This window comes from Phalacrocorax aristotelis, chromosome 1 (genome assembly GCF_949628215.1).
Source record: "Phalacrocorax aristotelis chromosome 1, bGulAri2.1, whole genome shotgun sequence".
NCBI lineage: Eukaryota > Metazoa > Chordata > Aves > Suliformes > Phalacrocoracidae > Phalacrocorax > Phalacrocorax aristotelis.
This window is the reverse complement of record NC_134276.1, coordinates 216,329,760-216,356,240: the sequence shown is the minus strand read 5'-3', so window position 1 is coordinate 216,356,240 and position 26,481 is coordinate 216,329,760. Positions and strand designations below refer to the sequence as shown.

The following is a 26,481-nucleotide window of genomic DNA, read 5'->3' as shown; positions in this document are numbered from 1 at the left end:
ATTAAAGAATGGGCAAAAAGCCCTAATTTAATTTTTAAAAGACTTGGATTGATGAATATGGAAAAGGTACATAACTGTGTAAGAGGAATACTTAGAACCTGATGAACGCTTGCCTCGCTTATGAACAGAATTCTTTTTAAGGTGGGATTGCAAAAACCTTGATGTGCCTGGCGTATTCTGTTGTACTATATTCCCAGCATTTCTCCAATTCAAAAGCAGTGTTTTGATTCTTCACTGAAATCCCCTTTTTGAGACCCCATCAAGCCTGTGCGTTTGGGCTGCCTGCTTTAATTGCATTTTGAATGCTGATACATCCTGTGGAACGACAGACGTTTTAAAAAAATGTCTAAAGGTGTCAAGAGGTGTCGAAACTTTTCATGCAAATGTCATGTCTTTAAAGGTACAGTCTGATGTTACAACTAATCTTATCGAACGATCTCATCTCTGATCACGTCTGTTCCAGACATAGAACACTACATAACTTGATGTCCAGAGATCTAAACCATCCAGAAACACCCTACATGAAGAGTTTTGTACCAGCTTAGCTCCCTTAGTTGAACCTTGTGTATTCAGAGAAGGGAGGCAGGAGTGTACAGAGCAGCAATAGCATCACTCTTCTTTTGTGGTGATGACCACCTTTTGGAACAGCTTTGCAGATTGTGTCAGGCTTAAGTTTTTCTTTCCTGAATCAGCTGCTTAAGCAGTTTCATCACTGGTTGTTGAAGTGCCAGCGCTAGGGGAAGGGAGTAAGTGTGATTGTGCAATTAGGGGAGCTGGAGAGCGCAGGCATGGCTCAAGTGGTCTTCAGAAGGAGAGGAAGGAGAGTGTTGGGAGGTGAAACAGCCCTTGAGCTTCCGTAGGCTAAAATTATTATTATTTTTTCTTAATACTGAAATAATATTTTATGCTGTTCAAGGAAGGATATTTTTTTTTTCTAAACAAAACATAACTTTTACAGGTAAATCAGTAATAACAATTAAAAAAAACCAACCCAACCAGCCCCCTGAAATACCTTATTTATGTCTCCGTACAGTAGTGGACTGCAATAAATATAGATACTTAAATATGCTCTAAGAAATGACATTTGTGTTAATGTCAACCTGGAGTTTGACATGGTCTAAATTTGGTTTAAGTTTGATTGTGTGCTTGGAAGGACAGGCCAAATGAGGAATATCTCCCTCCCTCCATTTCTTTCATTGTAATGAAACGATCATGTTCAACTTTGTATGAAAAAGTGGCCCGTGTGTGGGAGGCATTTAAGGCTAGAATTGCAGTAATTGATTCACATCCCCCCTCTCCTCCTGCTCCTGCTTTTGCTTTATTTTTTGGTATTCAGTGTTGTAAACAGAGCTAAAGAACGAATTCTGAGGTTTGTGAGGATACTGCAAATGGAGGAATTTGGTTTCTGAGAGCTTGTGGGATTGAGCTGTGTTTTGTTTGGATTTCCCCCCCTCCGCCAATACATGAGGGTCAGGGAGAAAGCTAATATATCCCATGAATATTGTCAAATACTAGGGGGACATTTGACTGATTTATTTAGGGGCTCTCATTTTACAACTGGTAGAGAACTTTTGATGAAATTTAAAGCAAGAGCACTCGATGTGTCAGGTCCTGTCCTACTCGTACGCACAAGTAACTAGGTCTCAGGCCAAGGCAGATTCATTGCGATGATAGTTGGCTTCTTTTAGAGTTTTTACAAATGGGTTTCTGTGTGTGTGGCTCTTTGCAGATAGGCAGAATTTATCTTTCAATGGGTGTTCATTTGGAAGTGTCATTTTTGTTTCTATATATTCTTAGAGAAGGGTAATTCTTATGTACTGCATACTGTGTGCTTTTTGGTCTCTAGTGGATTTGTCGAAATTAAATTTCATGCTATTCTGCTTAAGGCTGCATGTGCTCTATTAGGGTTTACTGAGTGCAGACGTTTGCTCTAAAAATCTTTTGGAGAGGTTGTGCAGTGCACATAAAAAGCAATTTTTGTCATAGCTAGTATAACAAGCATATCCAAAGTATTTGCTTAGATATGGCTTGCAAGTTAAAAGTTAGAACCACCCGCTTTTTCATGTTGAAGCACAAGATGCGTGCATGCTAAAACATAATCTTCCAGTAGTTAGCAGAAAGCCGTGTTGAATAACAACTGTTGGTGGCTGGCATGTGATTCTTGTATTAATTTCTGGTGCTGCAGTAAGCTTAATTAAGAAAGCCAGGGAAAGGGTCTCTAAAAACACAGAGGAAAAAATTAACCTGTGAAAAAGAGACTGTGTGCAGTTCATGGAGCCCTTTGCAAAACAGCACATAATGATGAGTTTTAAGGACTAAATGGTTATGCATTTATGCATGGAGTTGGCGCCATTGCCTTTTACTGGTTCCGAGTACTGGATTGTTTTGTAGTTAAATCCTGGCAAAGTTTTAGATCTTTGAGCGTAGACAGTTGGAGCTTAGCCATAGGCTGAACTTCTAGAAAATGCAGCCAGAATTTATCAAATGTTTGAGGCAGATTTGGGGAAAGACAGTGTGGGGTGTTTTTCTTTGGGTTGGTTTTTTTTTTTCATGTTAGAATTAAATAATCTATCCATGAGCATGCTTCCCCCCCCCCCCCTTTTTTTTTTTTAAAATTAATTCCACTTACATTGTCTGTTAAAAATCAGAATTTGACGGAGGAAGATGCCTGTTTGGGACAGATCTGTTGCGGGCCTTGTTACAAATCTCCCATGTACGTTCTTGCAGGAATAATGGTTCACACGTGCTCAGGTTCTTAGTTCAATCCCTACTACCATCAATCTTCAGCTCATTTAACTCTCAGTATGAACCATTTAATATTTCTTCTGAAATTTCAGCCTTTGACTTCTCTGGTCCATGCTGTGTCTGGGCACCAGAATAAAACCCAGCTATTTTTCCTTTGTCCTTCAGAGACCTTCCTGGGATTATAGGTCAAAAAGCCAGATAGATGGCTAAGATAAAAGGGATGTAATTTACAGGATTGTTAGAGTAGAAGTAATTGGAGCAGTTTGAGTGATTTTGCTATGTTAAAGAATAAGATCAAAAATATTGATAACTTTAGTGAAATAAAACCAATGACTAAATTAGAACTGTTTGCTTTCACCAGTGTTAGTCGATAACTCTATGCAAGGAAATTGTCATTCTGCTATATAGCATCCTCTCCAGTTTTATAGTAAAATATATTTTTGTCCAAATTATCTCTCCACTGACTACAACTTTCGATAAAATAAAAAAAAGGGAGGGACTGCTATAAGGGGAGAAAGCATGAAAATATTTCTAAACCAAGTCTCCAATGAACCGGTAAAAGATTGTGGTACAGGACAAGAAGACCTCCAAGTAATAAAATCTTGTGGTTTTAATAGTAAATGCTATTTTTCTTTCTTTCCATCACAGTTTATTTACCGGTTAAGCAATCTTCAGTGTGATATTACAGAATACTTTAAATGTATGGTTTATCGCATTAAGATGAACAGAAAAGCTTTGTTTTAGTCTTTCATCTTCAGGCTGCAGCGAAGTGTTACTAAAACTCTTCATCACTTGTCAGATCAGGCAGGTTAAGTATATTGTATAGTGCTGCTTCTTGAAAGCTTTGTACTAGTTGTTTTTTAGTTAAACAGGCGGTAAGCACTTAGACTTTTCTTCTGCCTCAGGGGAAAAGCATGCAGTTTCAGCTACTGCTATGTATTGGTTTTTTTTTCCAGGACTGCTTTGCAAGTGTACTGAACTCCTCGATTGTCAATGATCTCATGTTGAGATACGTTACTGAAGTTTTGGGGAACAGCAGCCTGAAAATTGCATTTTTCAGAGGCTGCTACCTGTTTTTTGAAATTGAAATTTAAAAACTAGAGGAAGAGCATTCTTTCTTTCCTTCGATTTGCAAAGTTTGTTGTGTACCTCTGACAGGGCTTCAGGAAGGCAGTTTATCTGATTCTCATCTTTAGCTTCACTAACGGTGTTTAATTTCACCTAACATTAATCATGTGAAAAATAAGCATATAATCTAAGCTGGTCATTTAGGCTAGGAGTGAGATACCGTGGTTCATCCCATCCTGGGAAAGGCTTCTAGCTCTCCTTAATCTCTGGAGCTTTATGCAGAAAGAGTTGAGTGGGTCATCCAGAATACTTGACTTTTTTTTCTTCCTCCCCCTGCCTTTTTTTTGTGGTGAGAAGGAGGCAGCTTATCATCAGGGAAGGGACTTAATTATCCCTGATGTTACTAAGTGACACTTCTCAACGGGGGTGGGGTGGGGGGGATGGCACTGAGTATTCTGAAATTTAAGTGGAAAGAGTAGTATCTGCAGAAATTGGTAGAATTAATAAAGACAGTGATTATATAGAAGAGTGACTTTAGTGCTAATCAGAAAGCTAAGGAAGCCATAATTTCTGGGGAAGCAGCACTGGGTATCGCATCATGTTACTTTGGTATTTCATCGGTTTAGAGACCAATCATTTGAAAAAGTTGTTTTTGTTAGCAGATCTCCTTACCCATTACTAAAAATGTAGGTGTTAGATTATTGTTGTTGCAAGAATTTTAAACATTTCAGCATTTGTCCTTTATTTTTATATAGTTTCGGACAAACATCATAGTTTCATATTGTTTACAATCAGTTTTCAGTTGTTATTACAAGCAGTAACACTAAATGCTGGGCTGAAAATACTTCAGTTACCACATTTCAAGACTTCAAAATACTGTAGCTGCGTCTGACAATTAAATATAAAGCCGGTTTTGCTGAAGTTGAAGGAAGACACATTACGATGCTTTGTAAGTCACCTCCTCTTTCCTTAACAGAAACATGTCCTTGCTCCCCTGCAAGGGCTGCAAAAGCCCTTGATACTTTTGTGGTACATAGATTTGAAATGTGTACCTTGGCTATTTCTAGTCTGACTTCTTGTGGCCTACCATTAATATTACATGAAAGAAGTGTTCTGTCACTTTGTTACTGAAATTTGGCTTTCAGATTATTCTCTAGAACAAACTCACTGCTGTATGGGATGTAGGAAACTGGAAACGTTACCCTTGAGACATAAGAAAGTACTTAGATTCTCCTGCTCTTCCCTTTCTAAGTCAGCGTTTCTCACTTCCAGGACCTTGTTACATATGCTGTATAAAGGTTCTTACACTTTTGACTCAGATCTAAATTCTTTTCCTTGTGTCCTTGAGTCAGCAACAATGAGACCGAATATGCTGTAGTTTGCATCTGAGCTGAAGAAACAAATTCTGGAATTACTGTTTTCGCTGCACTGATGCAAAACATCCATGTATCAGCCTGTTGTTATAACTTGAATGAATGAACAGGAGATTAGATTTGAGCGTGCCACAACAGCTGTTGAGATCCACTTATTTATCACTGCAGGCTTCTTTGTGCCTAGTTTTAGGTGGAGTGATTGCTTTCAGGCTTTGTGCACGGTTTCAGTGCCCACGTCCTTGATAAATAAAATTATGACTTGATATGGTGATAGTTACACTTGTATTTGCTGAATAGTCAGCTTCTACTGGAAAATTTTTACACCTTTTAAGATTCAGTACTAAGTTGTCAGATTGCTTTAAGTGGACAAAGTAAAAGTTTGGCATCTTGATGAATTTTCCCATGCAACTCCAACCACTGAGAAATCTGGTTAATGGGATCAGCTGATGTATCGATGAGTGTTATTTCTGGGAAAAATGCCCCTTTTTTTTCTTCTTTTCTTTCATTAACATTTACCTATGAAGACACCCTTTCACTGCTTGTTTTTTCACAGTATCATTGCATTATGGCCTCTCACATAATTTGTTTTTTACCTTCCCTCTTTCCCAGAATAATGTTCAAAGTTATTAACCAGTTGTATCCAAACTGGTCAGAGAGGTAGATTTCTCAAGGATGATTAATTTATTTACATGTTTTCTGAAAATTTGCAAACGGATTGATGATAATGGTGCTATTGCAGTGTTTCCTGATATTATTATTGACCAGTGTTATATATCATAGAATATCTTCGTACTGTTGAACTGATTTGCAAAGTGAGAATAACCACTGATGGATCCTGCAGTGCATGCTGCAACTTACTGTGCTTGAACATTCAGACTTCTGTTGCACTCCTAGAAATTTCCTCAAAAGGATGTGTTCAGGGTGGCTGGGGGAAGCTCCTTTCCAGATGTGGATCTGCTGCAGAATGGCTACAAAGGTCTCTTTCCAGCAGGTACCCATACCTGTTCCACCATTACCGTCATATTCTTTTTCCATTGTTATTGTCTTTTCCTAGGTTAATTGTAGATTTGCCTCTCTAAATCCCATAAACTTCCCCTTCCACCTTATCAGTGCTTTGAAATGTCTGTATTCATCTTCCCATCCTCTTCCTTACAGGATTTCTTCACCAGTCCCTTCCCTTCAAAAGGGCTGGTCTCCGTGGCCAGAAAGGGAATGGTACCTCTTGCTGTGTCTGCCTGTGCATAATCTTGTGTGGAGAAAATTCAGAACGTTACTGGTGAGAAAGGAAAGAGGGGTTGATGATAGGGTTGACCTTGGAGGAGACAATGATATGTGGAGACTTGCAGCAAGAGCTTCTGCAGCCGTACCTGATGCATATAGAATCATTTGGGTTGGAAAAGATCCTTAAGAGCACCAAGTCCAACCATAGAAAGGCAGAGGCGGAGGAATCCTGGAGAGTGACCAGACTGTGGAAAAGCCCATGCATCAGTGAGCCTGGGAGATTTGGGAGAGCTTGGGTCAAGTGTGAAGGGGGGAGATGCTTTGGGGCAATGTATGCGCATAGGCCAGACTAGGTTCTGGAAGGCTCTGGAGGTAGTGGTTGTACCGCTGTTCTTGGCGTGCTTTCGGATGCTCAGCGGTCGCATGTATTTGAAATTCAGTAGCTGAAGGGAAGGAACTGGGTACAGAAAGACACTGTTCTTTGAGAACAGCTGTGGGACAGGACAAACAAGCAGTGGCTCCACTCTAGTAAAACTCAAAGGTAATGACTTAAATTTGACATGTCTCGTGATAGCTTTAAGTAAGAGTAGTTGCAAATTAGTGGTGGATGCAGGTTTTGATGTGTGATGATATTAGTACAGGATGGTCGTTTGGAACCACAATTTTAGTGTGTTACCTACTGTGTGACCCCTCAGGAGGCTGGGAGACCTGTGAATTATGACCTCCTACAGGAAAAGTAGGCAAAACTCCCCTGGAGTATGTTATGCTACTGCTCAGTCAATACAAGCGTGCTGGTGGGCAGTCACTGCGAGCATAGCTCTGGGCCAGCTGTAAAATTCACCACCTTTGCTTACCTAGTACCGTGACATGAGAGAAGCCAGGGTTATTGTGTGTATAAGAGGAAAAGACGTAAATCCACAACGAGCCAGGTTCTTGTTAATTTAGTGGCTCATGGGAAGGAAGACATTGTTGGTTTTCAATGTGACAAAGTAGAGAGAGAATTTCCTTTGGCATTTGGAGCTGTGAGGATGCAGCTGGCTTTGGAAATAGCGTTAGCAGTAGTGAATGGGGTTAAATTTCAGAAGGCTGATGAAGCATCATCATCATGAAGCTGTATCTTGCAGCAAATACCAGTCTTCGGTTATCTTTCTTTATGTTTATTTGCCTTGCCCCTCTTTCTCCTGAGTGATTTTTCAGATTGGTTTGCTATGAAGGGAGAGGCTCTGTCACAGGGCCTGATAAGATAATTTAAAGTTACCAGTATGTGAGTGTGGATGGAACACAAAATTTCAGTTTAGGTTAAAAGGTTAGGTGAATAGAAATTTGTTTTGCAAACATTTATTTGTAAAAAAAAAAAAACAAAAAAAAAACAAAAAAACAAAGAAAGGAGGGGGGTGGTTGTTTCTTTTAAGTGTGTACAGTCATTTGTACTGCGTGTATGGAGTGCACAATATTGGAAAATAATGCTATTCTTTATCCCATTACCTGTTCTCGTTAACTTATCCCATTCAGTCGCTCATTAGACATCTTCACTTGCTGCCTTTGGGTAGCAAGGCCCGTTCCCTATGCTTTGAACCACATTTCTGTAAAAGCAGGGCCCCCTGCCCCACAAACAGTTGGCACATGGACATTTGACAAGAAAATTCAATGCCTAGAGCTGCTCTGAGCCTGTATTCCCACCAGTGGAAAGGTATGTGAAAATATCCTCAACGAAAGGCTTTCTGATGCAGAGTGATGAGCAGCTTTGTGAATCTCCTTAGTCCTGTCGAAAGTGACTGCAATCCAGAGCTGTAATTGGGGAAAACTCACTTTTCAGTGCCACTGATAGTGTGCAATCACAGCTGGAGAATCCTCTTTAAAGTTGATGGTAATAGATGAACTGCACGTCAAAATTTGCTATTTATGTAGCCTTGACAGTGCAGAGAGTCCCATTTGGGAGCGCTGGCCTGTGCAGTAGCAGTTAGTAATTCTTTGCCATTAGTGGTGACTTACAAATGTAAAACTAAAGAGATGCTTTAGTTTATAAACCCTTTCACCTAGCTATTATGTGTAGAAATACGTGATTATTGCACTGCCCTCTATAGTGATAGATGTTCATCAAAATACGCGTGGTGAAAGAATTTAGAAATGATTTTGTCCAAGAAAATAAAAGGGATACCAGTAAATTTGCCCAGACTGTCAGATAAAAGAGCTTTAGAATAAACTTATGAACCATAAAGATCAGGAACTGGACAACTGAAATTGTCCTGAAAGAACACTGCATGCTTAATCCTGTTGAAAGCAGACTCATAAAATCCTTCCCATCATTGCTTACAATATGATTATTTTTTTAAATGTTGAATTATGGAATCCTGATACTTTTATCTATTGTATTCAGCAAGAAAAGCCTTACGGTGTATGTATAGTAGGAATTACTAGCACAGACAGCTGAAATAGCAAGTCTATCAACTGTTGTATTCAGTCTAAGAGTATTCTGCCAGTGGTAGGCTTGTAAAGGTCTGTGACACTTCTGTTTCATTGTTAGTTTTTTTTAATTATTGAAAATGAACAGGGCAGCAAAACGACTTATGGCTAAATAGCTGCTGGAGTAGGTTATTTCACGAATATACACACACGTGTATTACAGAGGTGGGTGAGAAGTGTGGGTGATTATGAAGGTTTGGTTGAAATGATTAACAACCTTGTAAGGGCATTGAGAACAATTTTAAAAGTTAAAATAAAACTTCACGTAGTCTTGTAGCTGGCACAGCAGGAATTCCCAGAGAAAATAAAAATTAGGTATGTTTTTATGTTAACTGGCTTCTTTAACTCAATCTACTTATTGGTGGTAAATGGCTTATTTTATTAGCTGTCACGTTTCAAGACGTATTGCCCATATTTCATGTTTCTTCTCTTGCAGTGCTTCCCTGTATCTGTCACCCGTTATATCTAACTTCAGTCCTCTAAGACAGGGTGTTTCTGCTGTGTCAAGCGTGCATATTTCTTGTAATGAATTCTAAGTTTCTGGAAGGAAATTCTTGACAGATTTCTGAGGATTCGCTGTACTGCATTGAAGTTCCTGTAACATTTTTGAATAGTCACGAAGTCTGACAGAAGAATCGCACAAATATACAACTTTAATCTTGTGGTGAGAACCTCTGTCTGTTCTGCCGCTGTGGTTGCCGTGACTCCGGGACATCTCTCCCTGCCTGCGCTCAGGGCTGACAGCTTGAGCTTAGCATGGATGGAGGAGAGGCTGATGTGTTTTCTGGGCGATATGAAAACCCAGACTAATATTGCATAAGGCTTTTGTCGTGGAAGAGCTCGCACATCTGTTGTTAAGCCATCAGTGACTGGAAGGGGAGGCTCTTCGGTGCAGCAGGATGGTCTTCTCCTGCACAGGCCTTTCCTCGTGTGTCCTTGCTTCTTGACTCTACTGCATTATTCTCCTATGCTCCCCTTCTCCTTTGTGTGTTGTTTGAAAGATCTAATTCTAAGTTTAGCCTTGGGATCTTGTATGTTTTAATTTTCTCTCTTTCTGTGGATTGTATACATCTATTTCTGTTTACTTGATTTTTCTCTTAACTTATTAGAATGTAACCTTGGACATGCAAGGGAGTAATGAAAATTCTCTGCTTTTCTCATTTAGGTACGAATCTCAGAACTGAGTACTCTTGTTTAAATATAGCTGTTAAGCACAGGCAGATAGAATCCAATTCAAAGAATTGCAGGGGAAAACCTTGTAATCCTGCTCTCGCCTGTTTTTTCCAGCCCCGGTCGTAAGTTTGTTGTTGGAATTACTGCTAAAGTTACAACAATAATGAGATGCTGTAAAGAGGATATTCAAAATATAATAGGAACTAAGTTTACTTTGCTATTTCCTGATCACGTACCATCTTGTTTCTCATTTAAATTAGTATAAATTGATATCCACATTTACATTGTAAAACAGATAATGTAATATATGCAAGAGTGCATTTGGAAACTAAAATATTAAATATTCTCAAATTATGCACACTTAATTGCATTGTTTTTGTATTTAATTATCCCATGAGCTTGTGTAAGTATTGCTCCGCGTTACCAATATTTAACAGTTAATACAAATATCTGTCCTTGGAAGCACACTGTATGTTTGTACTGAATCCGTGATTGTAGGAAGTGCCTGTAATTCTGAATTTAGATGGAAGGGTTGCTATATGTGTGTGGTAGTTCAATTTGTATGAGTCTGAAAATAGTTTTATTATTAAGAATGCTATTCTTTAAAAAGAATAATTAATTAAATAACACCCCGCTTCCCCCCCCCCCCCCCCCCCCCAATTTAAATGTTGTCTGTGCTCTCATCCATGCTTATAATAAAGAAATTTGGGAAATGTACAGTAAGGTCCCTCGTGAAAGCAACTGTTCGGGCACACATAGATGCTTGTTTCTGAGGCTTCACTTGTGCATATACCAGTAAACTTCCTGAGGGTCTCCAAGGGATTCATTTGTTGTGGGGAGGGAAACAGATAGTTTGGTCTTTAAAGAAAATAACTTATTTCTGGAGTTTTTTCTTGGTGGAATGAAGGGGAGGCTCATTACTTTTTTCACTGAGTGTGAGGCTAATTTGGTCTATTTGTAAGGTTAAAGACCAGGTCTAACAGTGTTTGAAAGCCATTAAGAAGCGTTGTATGCCAGGAATACTGAGGTACTAACCATTACAACGCTTCCTTGTTTCCTGTCGTATTCTGTTGCCAGCAAATGCAGGCTCTTTCAAAAATAATAATTCAAGAAGTAATAGTATATTTAATGGTGTCATTGACTTATCACCTAATTTAGACACACTAAATATATTTGCTACAGCTTTAATCGACATTGAAATCATACAGTTTGAGTTCAAAACTAGCAGTCTTACTATTTTCTTTAGTACGCAATGAATATATATATATATGGCTGTCGTAAAAACTCATGTTTTTAGGAGTCCAGGATAAGAGTTCCTTGAGAGTGTTGCTGATATCTAAAGCAAACTAAAGTATATAATTCTACCAGTGAATTTTATGCTCATAAGTTACCCGACTGACAGCTCTGATGAGCTGAAGCTTTTACGTATGCACAGATGACGGGCAGCATGGGTAGGCGTAGATGGACTGTCTGGCATTGATTTACCAGTGCACTTCCACCTGGACCTCACATAACCTGTTTCAGGAGTGAGACAAATTTTGTTTCCACGGTTAGCTGCTTTAGACAACTTTGAGAATGTCAGGAAAAGTAACAATGTTGTTTAATTGAATGAGAAATAAAGTGTATACTTTTTTTTTTCCTGGTCGAGTGGAAATTATTGTACGCTATTTGTGTGCCTGTCACTTACATAGTTGGCTACTCTTTCTAAATTAAGCTTAATGGATTTGATATTTAGTCTTTTCTCTGCTGTTCAACTTAAATGGCTACTGTTGATATTGATATTTTTTGTGTGATGTATGGAAGTCCAGGGGGGTTGGACTAGATGACCTTTAAAGGTCCCTTCCAACCCAAACTGTTCTGTGACTCTATGAATTTAAATGTGGACCAAACTGGAGCATTTATTAAGTAGAAAGAATAAATTGAGGGTGTTTGCAAATTGTAATAGTTGTGTATTATGCATCTTAAAACACTTCTCCCACCCACATTCCAATTTAATTATGGAAGACCCATATTGTGTTTATAAGCCCACAGCTTGACGTTGTGAAGGTACCAGGTTGCCAATGTATGACTTCTGGTTCAATATTTATGACTGTTAATGTGCAGTTAGGAATTTTCCTTGTGACATCTTCATTAACTTTAATGTCTACAAAGCTGCAGTTGCCCTGCCAGCTACTGAGACAGATGATGGGTTTGAAGACAGCCCTAAGGTACGTTGTCCCAAGTGAGCTGGTTAATGTTCATACTTAATGTGCACAGGGACATGAGAACTGCCTTGTTGGCTTAGATCGATGGTTTGAATGCCCTGATGCTCTCTTGTCAATACCAGATGCTACAGAGGTGAACGCAAGAAATTCTGCAGTAAGTGTGAAATAGTTTTTCTAGCAAAAGAGAAGTCTCCTGTTTCTGGCAGTGGTTGGTACGTACCTTGAAGCAGTGTTCTTCAGCTCCTCTTTATGTATTACGTAGCCTCTTGGTGTTCTTTAGTCTTCCTCCCTCCCCTGTCTTGATTTTTACTTGCTTTTGGCCTCAGCAAAAGGAGTAGACAATATATTGTCCGCTGTGTACTTCAAATATTAAAAAAAAAGCCTTTTAAATGTTGCCCCATCAGCTTTGTTGTGAGCCTTTTTAACAGCGTGTGGTGGAAGAATGCATAGCTGGGATTGAGGTTGTGCAGCCTGGGGAAGAGAAGGCTGCGGGGAGACCTTATTACGGCCTTCCAGTGCTTAAAGGGGGGCTGTGGGAAGGGTGGGGCAACCTCTTTAGCAAGGCCTGTTGTGACAGGACAAGGGGTGATGGTTTTAAACTAAAGGAGGGGAGGTTTAGACTGGAAATAAGGAAAAAAATTTTTTACAGTGAGGGTGGTGAAACACTGGCCCAGGTTGCCCCGAGAGGTGGTCGATGCCCCATCCCTGGAAACATCCAAGGCCAGGTTAGACGGGGCTCTGAGCAACCTGGTGTGGTTGAAGATGTCCCTGCTCACGGCAGGGGATTGGACGAGATGGCCTCTGAAGGTACCTTCCAACCCAAACCATTCTATGATTCTATGAATAGAAACCCAGAGCTGCCTATTTTACATCATTATTTTCTATAACATGTCTCTTCTCTGTGTTGAGCCATTTCAGGTTTTCTTGCCATTATTTCTGTGTGCTTTCCCAAAGGAAAAGTGTTGTGTGGTAGTGCCACACATTCATCAGTTGCCTTCTGATAACTTCTGAATTTATTGATTGCAGCCAAATCTCCCTAAGAGGGGGCTGAAAGACTCAAGGCCCTGATATTTCTATGGGTTTTGATAAATCAAGGGCTAGGTAGAAAAGAGATAAGAAGACAAATGCCTTTTTGGAGAGAAGGTCTTCAGCTGCCTGGGCCGTTTTGGCGAAGGTTTACCACTCCACGTGTACTCTGTGTCTGGCAGATTGGCACATGTTCTGCAGAAGCAACTACAGCCTGTGCTGTGTATCGCCAAGGCAGGAGATGGGAGAGAGAGCTGAAGTTTGGAGGCTGGAGAAGTGCTCAGCGAAGACAATGTCGCAGGGACAAGAGAGATCAGCGTGGCTTAATATGAGGGGGCAGAGAAATGTGCAATGCAGATCTGTGAGAAACCAGTGCTTCTGATGGAAAAACTGACAAAAAAAAAAAAACCCCAAACCAAAGAAACGCCAACAACCCCTCTCACTTTTTCTGTGCTTTGTTTCAAAGCCTAAATGTTCTGATGTTTCCCCTTTGCCTTAAAAGAAAGACAATGTTAACATAAGGTATTGGACAAAATAGTTTGGAGAACTTTTCAAAGTGATTATTGTGTTGAGCCTATAAATTTTGGCAGAACTGAAATAGGATAAGCTTTGCTGAGATCTTGGCTTTAATTGTTGTGTGCAAAGACTGATAAAACACCGTGCTTGAGGGAGTGTGGAGGTGCATCATCTTGTATCTAGTTTTCATATTCTTTCTCATTCTTTATATATCCTATACTTTTGTTGGACCTTCTCTTTCCCTTCTACCTTCTTCCCTCTTGCGCCCAGCTGGTCGTGAAACAAATTTTCTTTGTGTGATACTCGGGACTTACATGTGATTATGGTTGATTTAAAAACCAAGCAAAATGCAAGATAAAATCGCATTATGCTTTCCAGTGTGTGTGACCATTCAGTTTTCAAAACTGAATTTGTATAGCATTGTGCTGCTCAGCTTGCTTGGCCTTATTTTCTCCCTTTTAAAGTTTTCCAGTCTTACAAAGTCTTGATTAAAATGATTTTAGACTATTCATGTGCAGAGTTTAAAGCCTCTGTTTAGCTTTCCTATTGCTAGCACTTTCTGTCCTCTGTTTTGTCTTAGCCTGTTTCTAATCCATGAGGGTAATTTACCACTCATTTTATAACTACACTTTCCTAACAGCCTCTCCTGAGTGCTGATGTAAAAGATGAAGTGAATCGCATATGTGGCTTCATATGCACTAACAGATTTGCTGTCTTGTTGATGCATTCAGACACTAATTTGAAGATTGTGCATTCTGCTTTTGTGTCTCTTACCCCTGCGTCGGTCCTCTGGATTGCACCCAAGCCGTGCGCTTAATTTAAATGGCATGGGTTGTCCTTCCTTGTGACTTGTTTATTTGAAGGCAGGAGTAGCCGGCGTAGCCCCGAACGCATTGCAGAGCTCCTTGGGTGAAGAAGTGGTGGTCTGAAACAGGAAAGGAGGGGCTAAGGGACCTGGACTTGTTAGGCTTGGAAGCATCCTTCCAGCAAGGAAGTCATTGAGAAGGCAGAACGAGTATCTTCGTGGTTGTGCGTGGCATGAAGGCGAGGAACAAGAGGCTTACGTTGAAGCAAGAACGCTTTTGACCTGTCAGGAGAAGCTTTATTGCCATCAGGCCAGTCAAGCACTGAAGCATACTGCCCAGAGGGACTGTGCCATTTCCATCCTTGGAGGTATATTTTGCAGAAGCAGATTTTGGTCTCTTTAAGGAAGGTGGTCATAAGGCCTGGCGTACATCTGTATGGTTCTGTTTTGGCTTTTGAGAAGTTCCTCTCCGAAGGACATCCTGTTCAGTGACGGTTTTATTTCTTTTTATTAGCAAAGCTGAACGAAAAGAAGTGGAACTGTTTTGTTTTTTCTTTTTTTTTTGGGTAAATTCATTCTCTGAATATTATTTAGCTGAAGTATTTTCTAAAAGATGTTTGATTGTATCAAGCCTAAGTGTCTCTTCATTAATAACTTAATGCACCTGCCCTTTCAAGAGGATTCAGTTAAGGTGCCTGATAATAAATGCTGTTTCCATTAATGATTTTTTTTTTTTTTTGCAGATGCAAGACTAATGGGCAGATTCCCAGCTCTGCAGGCTAGAGGCTATTTGATTTAATTTGTCCGTATTGTATTCCTGATTTCTCAGGTTAACCTTTTTGAGGCTGCTGGTGTCTGCATTACCTGGTGTGTAGTCTGCAGCTTTGGGTGCCGCCTTCTCGCTCTATTTTTAGTACTACGCTGAATGTTTTTTCTATGAAGCAACTGCTTTAGAGTGAGAAGGGACAGGTATGGATTTAGATCTTGTGACTAGCAATGGCAGAGGAGTTGTATGTACCCTTATGCACCAACCTAGAGTAGACCTAAAAGATAAAATTGCTGATTGCTTCTCAAGAATTGCTGTCGACATGTGATGCTCTTGGCTTTGCTCTGATACTGCTAGTGGATGGCCTTTGAAGTTCCAAGATGAAGTGCATATTATATATCTGAAACCTCAGTAACTGTTGGTAGGTGTGTAAGCTCTTCAGTACCCTTAGCTCCTCTGTCCTCATCAGCTGTTCCTGTAATTGTTCAAAGCGTTTTGGACCCTGGGAAGCATATCAGGTATATGCTTCCTTACTCCTTTACTTTTGAAGCACAAGTGAAGAATCCATTATAAGGGTTAAGCAAATAGCTTTGATTAAAAAACCCAACCCAAAACAAAAACCCAAACAAAACCCCCAAACCCCAAAACAATTGAATGATAAGAGTGTGCAATCAGGTTAGCCTTTACCTGGACTACAGAAAACAATATCGTATCTCTACAAGTGGCTCCCAAAAAGTATTTTCATAGGTTCTGTGGCCTTGCAGGAAGGTAGCAGAATAAGCCTCCTTCCAGTTTGCCAAAGGGTGTTGGATGGACAGGAGTCTCGGTGTCTTCCTTTCCTGGAAAAAGCCGAACAGAAAAGTGTTGAAGCATGGCAATGGAGAGAATGCTCATATGCTTCCATAACTGCCAGCCTGCACTGCATCCTTTTCAACATAAACCAATGTTCTGGTGAGAGGTACTCTCACGCCCTTCCACACCCTTTCACTCCACACATCTGTCCGAAGGCATAACGCCAGCTAGAACAATTTGGTAGAAAACTTGTGCTGTAACTTTTATTCTGGAAGTTGCCTCTCTTCTGGAAGCTGGGCACAGTCACAGGCTTTGGCCAAAAGGTATGCATTGGACGTGATTAATAGTTTCTTCAGATCTAATCTTTGACTGTCTTGTCCTCTTTCTTCCATGCTCTTAAAGCTTTATTTTAAATGTGAAAGAAGTTGAATTTACCTTCGTGTGTGTGTATGCTGGCTCTGTAATATCAGGCATAAATGACCTTGTCTTTCAAACTTTTCCAAAAGAGTAGGTGGACAAATAAGAGATGTCGGCTTACTGCATCCGGGGGGCCATCTAAAAGGCCAAAATGTCCTTGTCTGTTGACAGTTGCTGCTTGGTCTGCCGAGATGCAGGCAAGAGCTTTGTCGTTTTTATCATATACTGGTTTTCTGTGTCTGCGGCGTTGTGACGTGTCACAGTCTGGTCACTCTTTTAAGCCTTGTGCAACCTGCTGCTAGATCTGAGCATGGTAATGAGCCCATTGGCAATGCAGCTGGTGGCACTCCATTTCCATTATCCTGAAGAGAATACTGCTTATCAGACACCTATCAGCATCCACCCTTCACATGCTAAGAGGCCAGAGAAGAGTTATTTCTGGCTGTAGCACTATGGCTTTTTGAGTATAGTTCCCATTACTGACCATCTATCTAAATTGTCTTGTGATGTGAGCTGTGCATTAGCACATTCAGACGTGGGAAATGGTGGAGCTGCATTCATTTTACGCTCTTGTAGGAGCATAAGAAAGCACTGGGATGCAAGTGTGACCTTCCTAAATGTACTCGCCTGAAATTCTTCCAAATTTGTCTGCTCTGGGATGCACTTACTACAAAGTTGACACTGATTTCAGTATCCTGAAGAACTTAAAGTGCTAAAACGGATGGTGGTGGAAATGGCTACATAATTTTTGGCAACTGCTGTATACTTATTGTCTCCAGATCATGCTTATTTTAGCAGCCTTGCACCCACCAGGTTCCAGTATTCTCTGGTAGTTTAATGGTCAGCTGTCTGTTTTTAATGCCTTATAGTCTCAGCAGAGATTGCCATCAGAGAGAAATGTTATTGCTTTTATCTAGAAATAGTTCCTTTTTTTTTTTTTCTGATCCTCTTTCTAATACATTAACTTTTCTCTCTTTAAATGCTTCTTCCCTTAGAATAAATCCTTCCTACATGTAGAACTGAGGTTTTTTTTTTAATTTATTTTTTTTTTTACTGAAACATCATAAAGTTCCCATTTGGGAGCTACCCACTTATATCTTACAATAATTCTATTGAATGATCTATAGCTCCACTTTTAATCCCTATTAGTATTTGGCTGATCGATGGGTAACCTAATTGATTGTTAAGGTCAAATGTCTTTATTGGTGGATGTCTGAATCTTTTCTCATTACAACTTAAAAACCCTTTCTATGGTCTGTTAAGAGCTCTTGTACCCATTTTTGCACACCAGAACGAAAAACTTGACGATGTAGGTGCTGGTGAACGTATACTTATGCGACGTTTTGTGTGTTCTCAGGTGCAGTATTAAAAGGACATGAAATGTTGAGGTATCTGGGTTGAGCAGAACTGCAGTAAGAAATACTTGATCATGGGTTTTCAGATTGTCCTGTGAGTAAGGTAGCTGTGATGTGAAATAAATTCTTTCCTTTTATGACAGCTTAATCATTTCTAAGTGTACAAATGCAGAACCTTAACTGCTCTCATTTTGGCTTGTGATGCTTACTGAGGTGTAGGGGAGATTAATGTGTGCTGCAGTGCAGAAGCAGGATCCTTGTGATTGCCTGATATTTTGCTAAACAACTTTTCTCTTCTGGTGATACAGTTCACTGTGATTAGCTGGTCTTTGTTTGGAAATGTGCAGGTGTGATGTAACAGCTCGGTATCTTCTGGAACGGAGAGTATCCTCGCGTAGCCTCGGAGGAGGAAATAGTGGAGCAGTGTCAGTGGTCAGCAGAGATAGTCCTGATAAAATGGGGTTTTGCTTTTTCATCTAGGGTTTGGGATAGTGATCTGTTACAAGATTCATATTTACCTCTGAATTTTCGCGTATGCTAATACATTTTCAGGCTGGGGTCTCACTTGCCATCACAAGCGTCCCGCACTTTTCCCAAGTGCAACTCTGTTTCTGTCATCTAAGCATTTGCTGCATCTGGCAGGATGGATATCGATTCATTCTGCTTTACTGAAGATGCTTATAACTGAATTAGTTGGCCAAGACTCCTATATAGTCGATGGAGCTGCCTCATCCATTCATAAAATTCACTGTTTTACAAGTCTACTTTAGGATGAGAAGAATTGCGCACTGGACTCTATTAACTCTTAATGGGAAGGTGGGCTAATGATGTTAGATAATATTTGCAGATAAAGGCAACTCCTGGAGACGAGGTCACTGAGCTACATGGCTATTTGTTGCTGGCTTCTTTGTGTGTCTCTACTTTTTTTTTTAGAATCTGATTGCTGCCTGATGTAAGACATACAGCCGGTTCCACAAAGTGGGTACTAGAATTGGAGCCTGTCCCAGTTTTGTCTTCTAATCACTAGACACCCTCTAAGATGCTTTTATCTTTAGCTTAATGTGTCAAAAACCCCAACCAAGCAAAATGAAGTTGTATCTGCCTAAATTAGGTGGTAGCTTGGTGATTAGAGCACTTTACTGAAGTATATGGGATATGTGGACTCAAACCTCTCCATCTTAGGAGGGTCTAAATTCCAGATGTTCCACTTTCTGGGCAAATGCTTTAAGTATTAGCTTTCAGTAAAAGAGGAGGCTGACCGATTTCCCCCCTCTGTCCCTGTATCTCACAAGCTTATACACTACAGAACTTACAGCGAACCACTGTTCAACTATACTAATAGTTTTTGAATGCTGTTTCCGTGCATAAATACCTGCTACAAATGCAACCTCTAAGGAGGCTGTTTCTTGTCTTGCAATTCCTTCATGTCTTGTCTTGCCTGAAAATGTAGTTCTCGGGTTTTTAGCTACCTAAGCAAGTGTTTTTGTTACCGCTGAGGGCGGATGAGGGGGTTGTATCACCTTCTTGAATTTAACATCTCTATTATGCTCAAGTGGTAGGCATTTTGGAGGGAGATTACATGTCTTTTAGCTCTGTGGTTCCCTAGGGTGGAATTTGAGCCAGATGCTTCATATAAATAAGGGAATTATCTGTATGCCTGTAACAGCTCAGCTAGCGCAGGTATACCTTTATGCCAGACAGACAGGTTTAGATAAGTATTTATATTGGAATAAACCTGGAAATAACTACTTGATTTTTAATCTCTTTCTACAGCTGTACTTTATAGTTGTTTCCTTTTCCACCTATAGGAAAACTCACTCTTTTCGATTGCTACAAATCAATATTTTATGCAAAATTAACAGCTACAGAAGTTGGTGTAACTTTTGTTTATCAAGCTACTACATTTTCCCAAATGGAAAATATTATTCTTTCTTATTAGTTATCTGGGTATTTTAAACTCTTCAGGTTTTTCAGAAGTACGCAGTTGCCTGTAGATGCAGAGATCGTTAATATTGGACAGTATCAGTGTAGTAGCTTGCATGACTGAGCCCTTCAATGTCAAAGAGGGTTTGGGATGGACCTGTTTGGTGTTTCCAAACCTTATTGAATGGATTTTGGTAGTCTTACAGCTGTCTTCCAGGCTTGTAGGATTAAGGTGTCTCGTACTTTTCTACCTGTGTGTGGAAAAGTTTATTCATAGACTTGAAGAAGTAGCTTCCCTATTGTTTTTTTTAATTTTTCAGTTCTGAACCAGACTTTCCACTAGTTCATCTGATGTAATCTAAATGAAGAAAATATTACTTGCACATCTGCTCATTCAAACAAAACTGGGGGAATTTGAGGCAAAATCTTTTTGTAACAATAGAAACTAGAAGTGTGGGTATCTAGGATGTTGTAAATGCGCTGCAGGGTAAAATATACATCTGAAAATACTTGATTCATTACACAGGAAGATGTTTCCATTGGTTCCATATGAATAAAAAGCCACATTTTATGACTTCACTATGTAGGTTTCAGTCCCATTCCCCTCCCCCCTAATTTTACCTTATAAAGACACATTTATTAAGAAAAATGTGATTAATGTAACATATACTGTATGTTTTTCCATTTTCAAAAGATTCCAGTAATTGAAAAGTTGTTTAAGAATAATTTTAAAAAGCTCTCTAGTGTTGTATGCTAAAATACGAAAGGTGGTTAAGCCACAAGAAAGCGCTCCAACTGCTTTACAAAAGAATAAAGTAAAATAGAGCATTGTATTATGCAGTTGTTTCTGTAATTGGGAATAAGTTGTGTTCTGTTAACATTTCATTTAATTTTCTTCTAATTGCAGTTAATGATGAAGAACTAAAGAAAAGAATAGCTGAAGAATTGGCACTGGAACGAGCCAGGAGAGACTCTGAAGCTCAAAAGAGAAGGTTGGTTTGTTGATAACAATGTTTAAAACAAACATGTACTTAATGCTTTTGTTATTCATCTACCTACTATAAACAGTTAAATTTTGTGCCCCAAGACAAAACGGTAGGTAAGACCTTTGGGTGATATAGCAAGTTTTGATATTAAATACGTGTTAAAGCAACAACTTAACTGCAGTTTCCTTGTAAGAGTTGATGTAAAATGTTGATCTAAATCCCTTTTGACCTCATAAGCCTGACTCTCTTTTGTGGTCTTCTAAGCTCAGTCTTTGTTGATTTCTCCCGAGTCCAAATATTCACTTTGCGGTGCAGAGACAGAAATAGCTTGAGAGTGATGCAGAGGCGGGTTACTTACAATCCCTCTGTTTGATCAAAAGGTAAATTTTAACAGCAGCAGAAATGGTAATTCTTGGTATTTCTGTGAATTCTAGGTATTTCTGTGAGCTGCGGTGTGTTTAGAACTGCTTTAGTAGCACAGCATAGTGCTTTGAAGGTACAAAGTAGTGCATTAAAACAGTTTACTAGTAGAAAACCCTTTTGATGTCCTTCCTGCGTAGTGAAACGTTACTTTCTTATGCATGTTCTTTTTTTTTTTTTTTTGCAGAGTTTGTAGTTACTGTGAAAGACAGGGTAGACTCGTACAGAATGCACTGGCAGACTTTAGGTGCAGCGTTTTTAAAATATCCTCTGCAATGTTTAGTGTGCTGCTGTGGGATTATTAGCAATTAATACATTTCCTGTTTGAGTCTGAAATCGAGTTTGGCTGTATGGTGAACTCGGTGGACTTGGGTGTTAACTTGTACTTTCTTTCAGTGATTTTTCTAAATAGATAATATGATGCACTGAATGTACATATTAACCTACATGTCCTCCATTCTGGGAATGGGAAGAAAGGCTCATTATGATGAATTAAAAAAATTAGAACGTAATTAGTACTACTTAAACTGCCTGCGTATGTATCAGTTATTTCCTACACATCATTATATTATTATTTAATTGAGTTAAGTTGATGGAGTATATAATTAGATAGGACTATATAAATGCCCCAGGAAAAAAAAAATCAGGCCTTTTTTTCCTGAATCAGTAATAAAGGAGATCAATATGGTACAGTGAAATCACTCCTCTTTTGAACTGGGCTTTGACAGGAAGACTTGTGTAACATCTGAGCTTAACGTTGACTGCTCACGAGCTCAGCTAAATGTGATTACGGTATGGAAATATCTGTTTTGCAGCTTCAGTATTTTGTCATTTGACGCTTTTCAGTAATTTTCATTAAGTATTCCATAATTTAGTTTTCATGGGTTGTGCGTTGATCTGTGAAAGGTAGGGAGCAGACTGGCTTGTTGTATACCTGATTTTATATTTTGTAGGGAGCAATGCTGGCAGTCTTCCCTTTTATTTGGCGAAGGATTAGTGAGGAAGATATTGCATGTTAAAAGATCCTGTAAGATCTTTTTGTTGTCTTAAAATTTAGGTTGAAGAATCTGTGCTTTTGAAATGCCAGCTGTAAAAAATAAAAATATAAAGAATAAAATTATAAATATCAAGTATAGTTAGGAGCTTTAATCCTTTTCTAGTTTTGAATATTTTTTTTTTTAGCAATAAGCAAGGATTTCTTATTATAGTTTTCACCCAGTATAAAAAATATATTTTAACCAAATTCTAGAAGCTCTTTTCATGATCAAACAACTTTAAAAGATGGAAATGTTTACTTAGCTATTACTTGAGGTCTTCATGGGCTAAATTCTGGTTGAGGTTTGTGTTTTAAAAGCATTCAAGAAATGCTGTAGCAAACATGGAGCTGTTCTCCTCCGGATTTTATTCTTCTCATAAGAATCTCATTCTCATCTCATTCTCTTCTGAGACGGAAGTGAATGCAGCTCTGTCGATCGCTTTAAGAACAGATTTCTGTTGTTCAGGTTCAGCATACCTACCCCTTCTCTTTCATTCTAGTAGAGAAAGAAATCTCTTCACAATACAGGGGCATGAGAGATGTTTGTGCAATCTTCTTTCTCAAGTCAGGATACGTACTTTCAGGTGGAAGAAATAGTCTTCTGTGCAACCTGCTGTGCCAATCGTCTGGACGCTTGTGCACTTACGGAGTCGATATAAATTTTCATCTTTACTGGACTTCAGTTGTGAAGTACCTACTTAAGAGCCAGATACACGTTGTTCAGAGAAGGTGTTTTCCGTCTTGCGTGGTTGCCCAGTGCAGAGTGTTCTAGGTAATATAAAGAGGAAAAGGAAAAGATTCTCTCAGCTGTAGTTATTCATAATAAACATACAAACACTTCGATGCAGTGTTGGAAAACAGAACAAAGCCTGAGTTCCCAGCTGGTCTGTGCTTAAAACATGTAACGGAAGGAAACTGTTAGCAGAGAAGAGCTTATAGTATTCGTATGTCAATAGTTGCACAAGAAAGAACGCAGTGTAGTGCAGGTTTCACAATTTATATGGAGGGATGCAGTGTACAAAGGCACTGGAGCTGCGCGTGGCCGGTTGGACTGAAGCGTGTTGGCGTCTCATGTCTCTGTGAGTAGCAACGAGCCGATGTTGGCCCTTTGGTGGGGAAATGAATACAATGAGGCCTGACTCTCTGAACATAAGATTTGCAGCTTTCATCTAGGAAAAAGAAGTCAAAGTGCTGGACTTCTACTCTTTTTTTTTATTTTTTTATTTTGAAGAGGTATGGTATGATAGGGACATAAGCCCGTCATTGGTGAATCTGACTGATATCGTAGTATTAAAAACCACTAATGCTTCTAATCTATTAACAATTTAATTTGATAACCCACTACTTTTCTTTGACTGTCTTTTAAGACATGCCGAGGGTGTATGACACAAAATTAAAGATCTTTTATTTTTGCCTTCATTTTATGAGATTTTTTTTTTACCAGAGTTGGTATATTTTGCATGAGTACATTTTAATTCCATTCTCAAAAATGTAGCTTTTTCCAATCTTTAAGTGAAACAACATTTAAGCATATAAATATCTGAAACTTGCAACTCTCTGTGGTGTTTGATTCCAACTGTCTACTAGCTAATTTCAGTACTACTTCTGGATGCAGTGTATGACCACATTTTGATCTGATTGTGAGAAGTATTTTACTCATTTCAGACTGAAGAAAACTTTAACTTGCTATATAATTTATTTATTCACATATACCTACACAGTACAGATGGGCTACTCTTACTACATAAAGTTAAGTTCTGTGCTTATTTCTGGGATTGGAGCTAAAGGGTGACTCTTCAAATTGTATTTTAATGCTGTGAGTGCACTCACAATACATGGATTACCCAGCTTTTGTTTAAAGGGACTTTGAACAGTTATACATAAAGCTGGGTCTAAGTCACTACTTCAGACCATGTGTCCAAAATGGTATGGCCATTGGTCTTTCATATTATTTCTGTATGCTGCTTCGCGTATGGTTACAAACCTATATGTTTCTTGGCTGAGGATATGTAGCTTGCCAAAACTTGTGACTATGTGAGAGTAGGATGAAAATCAGGAGGCTCCTTGGGAACTTAAATTTCTCAACAAATAATGATGAACCTTTACAGGGTTTTCTTCCCCCAGAATTTGAAAGTCCACATGGAGGTTGTGGAAGCATTGCAAGTTGATATGAAGGTTTATAGCTACTGTCATGAGAACCTGTGTGGCGTCTAGTCCGTTGATGGAGATTTGAGCATTACCAGTGGCTGAATTTCCTGCGTTTGCCTGTCCTGGGCCAGGACACTGCCTCATCCCGCTGCTTTTGCAGTCCAACTGATGGATGAACATTCCTGGAAGTGCTTCAATAAAGCTGCCTTTCAGCTGCTTGTCCACTGAGAATGTACCTACTTAATCAGATAGACTGGCTGAATGCAGTTGCTGTGTATAGAAGCCTTTTTTTCCTTTCCTTCATCTTAGGTGGAAGCAACGTTTATTCTCTCAGAAATGAGCAGAGTTGTACATGAAGGATGTCTGCTTGTCTCATGTCTTATATTTTCTCATGCGTCTACTGGCTAGTGTTGGAGACGGGTTATTTGAGTAGGCCGGACCTCTTGGCTGACCGGTGTAGGGATTCTTTCCGGTCAGTTGTGGAAAAGAGGAATGCGTTCACTCTGTCTTGCGTTTCATAATGAAGACACATTGACCACAAACCCCACTGAGGAGCCAAAGTTGATTCTAGTTTATTTGTTCCTTTACTCAGCCCAGCTGTTGTTTCTCACTTTGGTTCTTGAATATCTGAAATGTTTCCTCTTAAAAGTATTTTCATTTATAAAAGTTTAATTGATTATTATTTGATTGCAACAGAAATTGCAGTGACTGTGTTGGGAGATGAGACCAGTTAATGTGTCAGAGCTACAACTCTATGATAATACTCAAGGTAACATACAGGTTGTAACGCTGTTGGTGTTATAGCATGGGTAGCAATAATACTATTATTTTTACAGTTGATAATACTGGGGAGCTTCTTTGTGTTCTGAGCAGAAGTAAGAGGAAAGAGTAATGTGGTTTTTCCCCCCAGAGAAAAATATAGCTTTGGCATTTCTATAGTCTGTTTCCACTTCATGTCAGTACCTCTCACAAATATTCCCCATTCTTACAGTGTTACAGAGAGACTCCACTCATTATAAGGTTTCGTATTTACTGAAAGCGAGGTGTAGGTTAGTACCTGAATGGTTCAGCAAACCACACATGTCACTGCTCTGGGCATCTTTTAAAAGGCTTTCTAGGTGTGATTTTTGTTACTGCCTCTGGTATGTGTGGTCCCTTCAGACCTACTAAAGAAGCAGGCTTCTGCCCCACGGAAACGTGTGCCAAAAATGCTGTTACACAACTCTGTAAGAAGAGACCCTTAAAAATGAGAGAAAAGGCACAAGAACGTGAATTTGACAGTAGTGACAGGTAATACATGATAATTGTTGATGCAGTGTCTTTGTTTCACAAAGTTCTTAACTCCATTTCCAGTGTCATAATAGAAAGAGATGGAGAGTTTGTGAAACTAGTTATTTGCTGTGACATGAGATGATGCAAAATATGACAGTGAAACTTCTGAATCCTTTAGCTGTTTGGATTTCCTCCTGAGGTGTAGTCTTGCAGATGTAGATCATGACACTGTGTCTTGTCACAGCAGTTGAACTCTCTTATTTTAATAATTTTGTTGATGTTGGTGATGAGAGTCTGAAATAGCTGTTCCTATTGAGGTAATCGGAAGCATTCCTTCTGACAGCACAGAGGTGGCCCCGTGCTGTACCAGGTGGTGTGATGGCTCATGAACTTGGGTGATGAGAAGCTGCTTCTGGTCAGCAAGATGCATCTGAAATTTTTCCACTTTTGATTGTTGTGCCTCAGTGTCTGGCTTGCTCTAGTTTGCCTCTTACTGCCAGAACATGGTACTGGAACTGTTGTACTGTCCCTCTTAAACCGGTTTTCTGAATTTAAATATGTAGTAATAACTTGTACCTTTTCTCTTCTTATTCTGGACATGCTCAGGAAATATTTAGCATTTTTCCTAATTTCCCAAGAAGTCAATGAGTAAAAAATTTTAACGTTATGTCTCTGGAGAAGAGGCATTGGGAATTAGGTGATCTCCCTTCTCCCATCTTTAACTTCTAAACTGAATGGAATTTTGTCTACTACATAGGCTAACTTTGTTCTT

At 39.3% G+C, this 26,481-nt stretch overlaps 1 protein-coding gene across 2 annotated transcripts in view; it reads left to right on the top strand.

Moving 5' to 3' along the window:
- CHCHD3 (coiled-coil-helix-coiled-coil-helix domain containing 3) overlaps nt 1-26,481 on the top strand; it is a 165,526-nt gene that overhangs the window by 8,840 nt on the left and 130,205 nt on the right. For both annotated transcript variants that reach the window (XM_075081691.1, XM_075081690.1), the window contains exon 3: nt 20,755-20,839. In XM_075081691.1, coding sequence (XP_074937792.1) covers nt 20,755-20,839 — 85 coding nt within the window. The remainder of the gene's footprint in view (nt 1-20,754; nt 20,840-26,481) is intronic.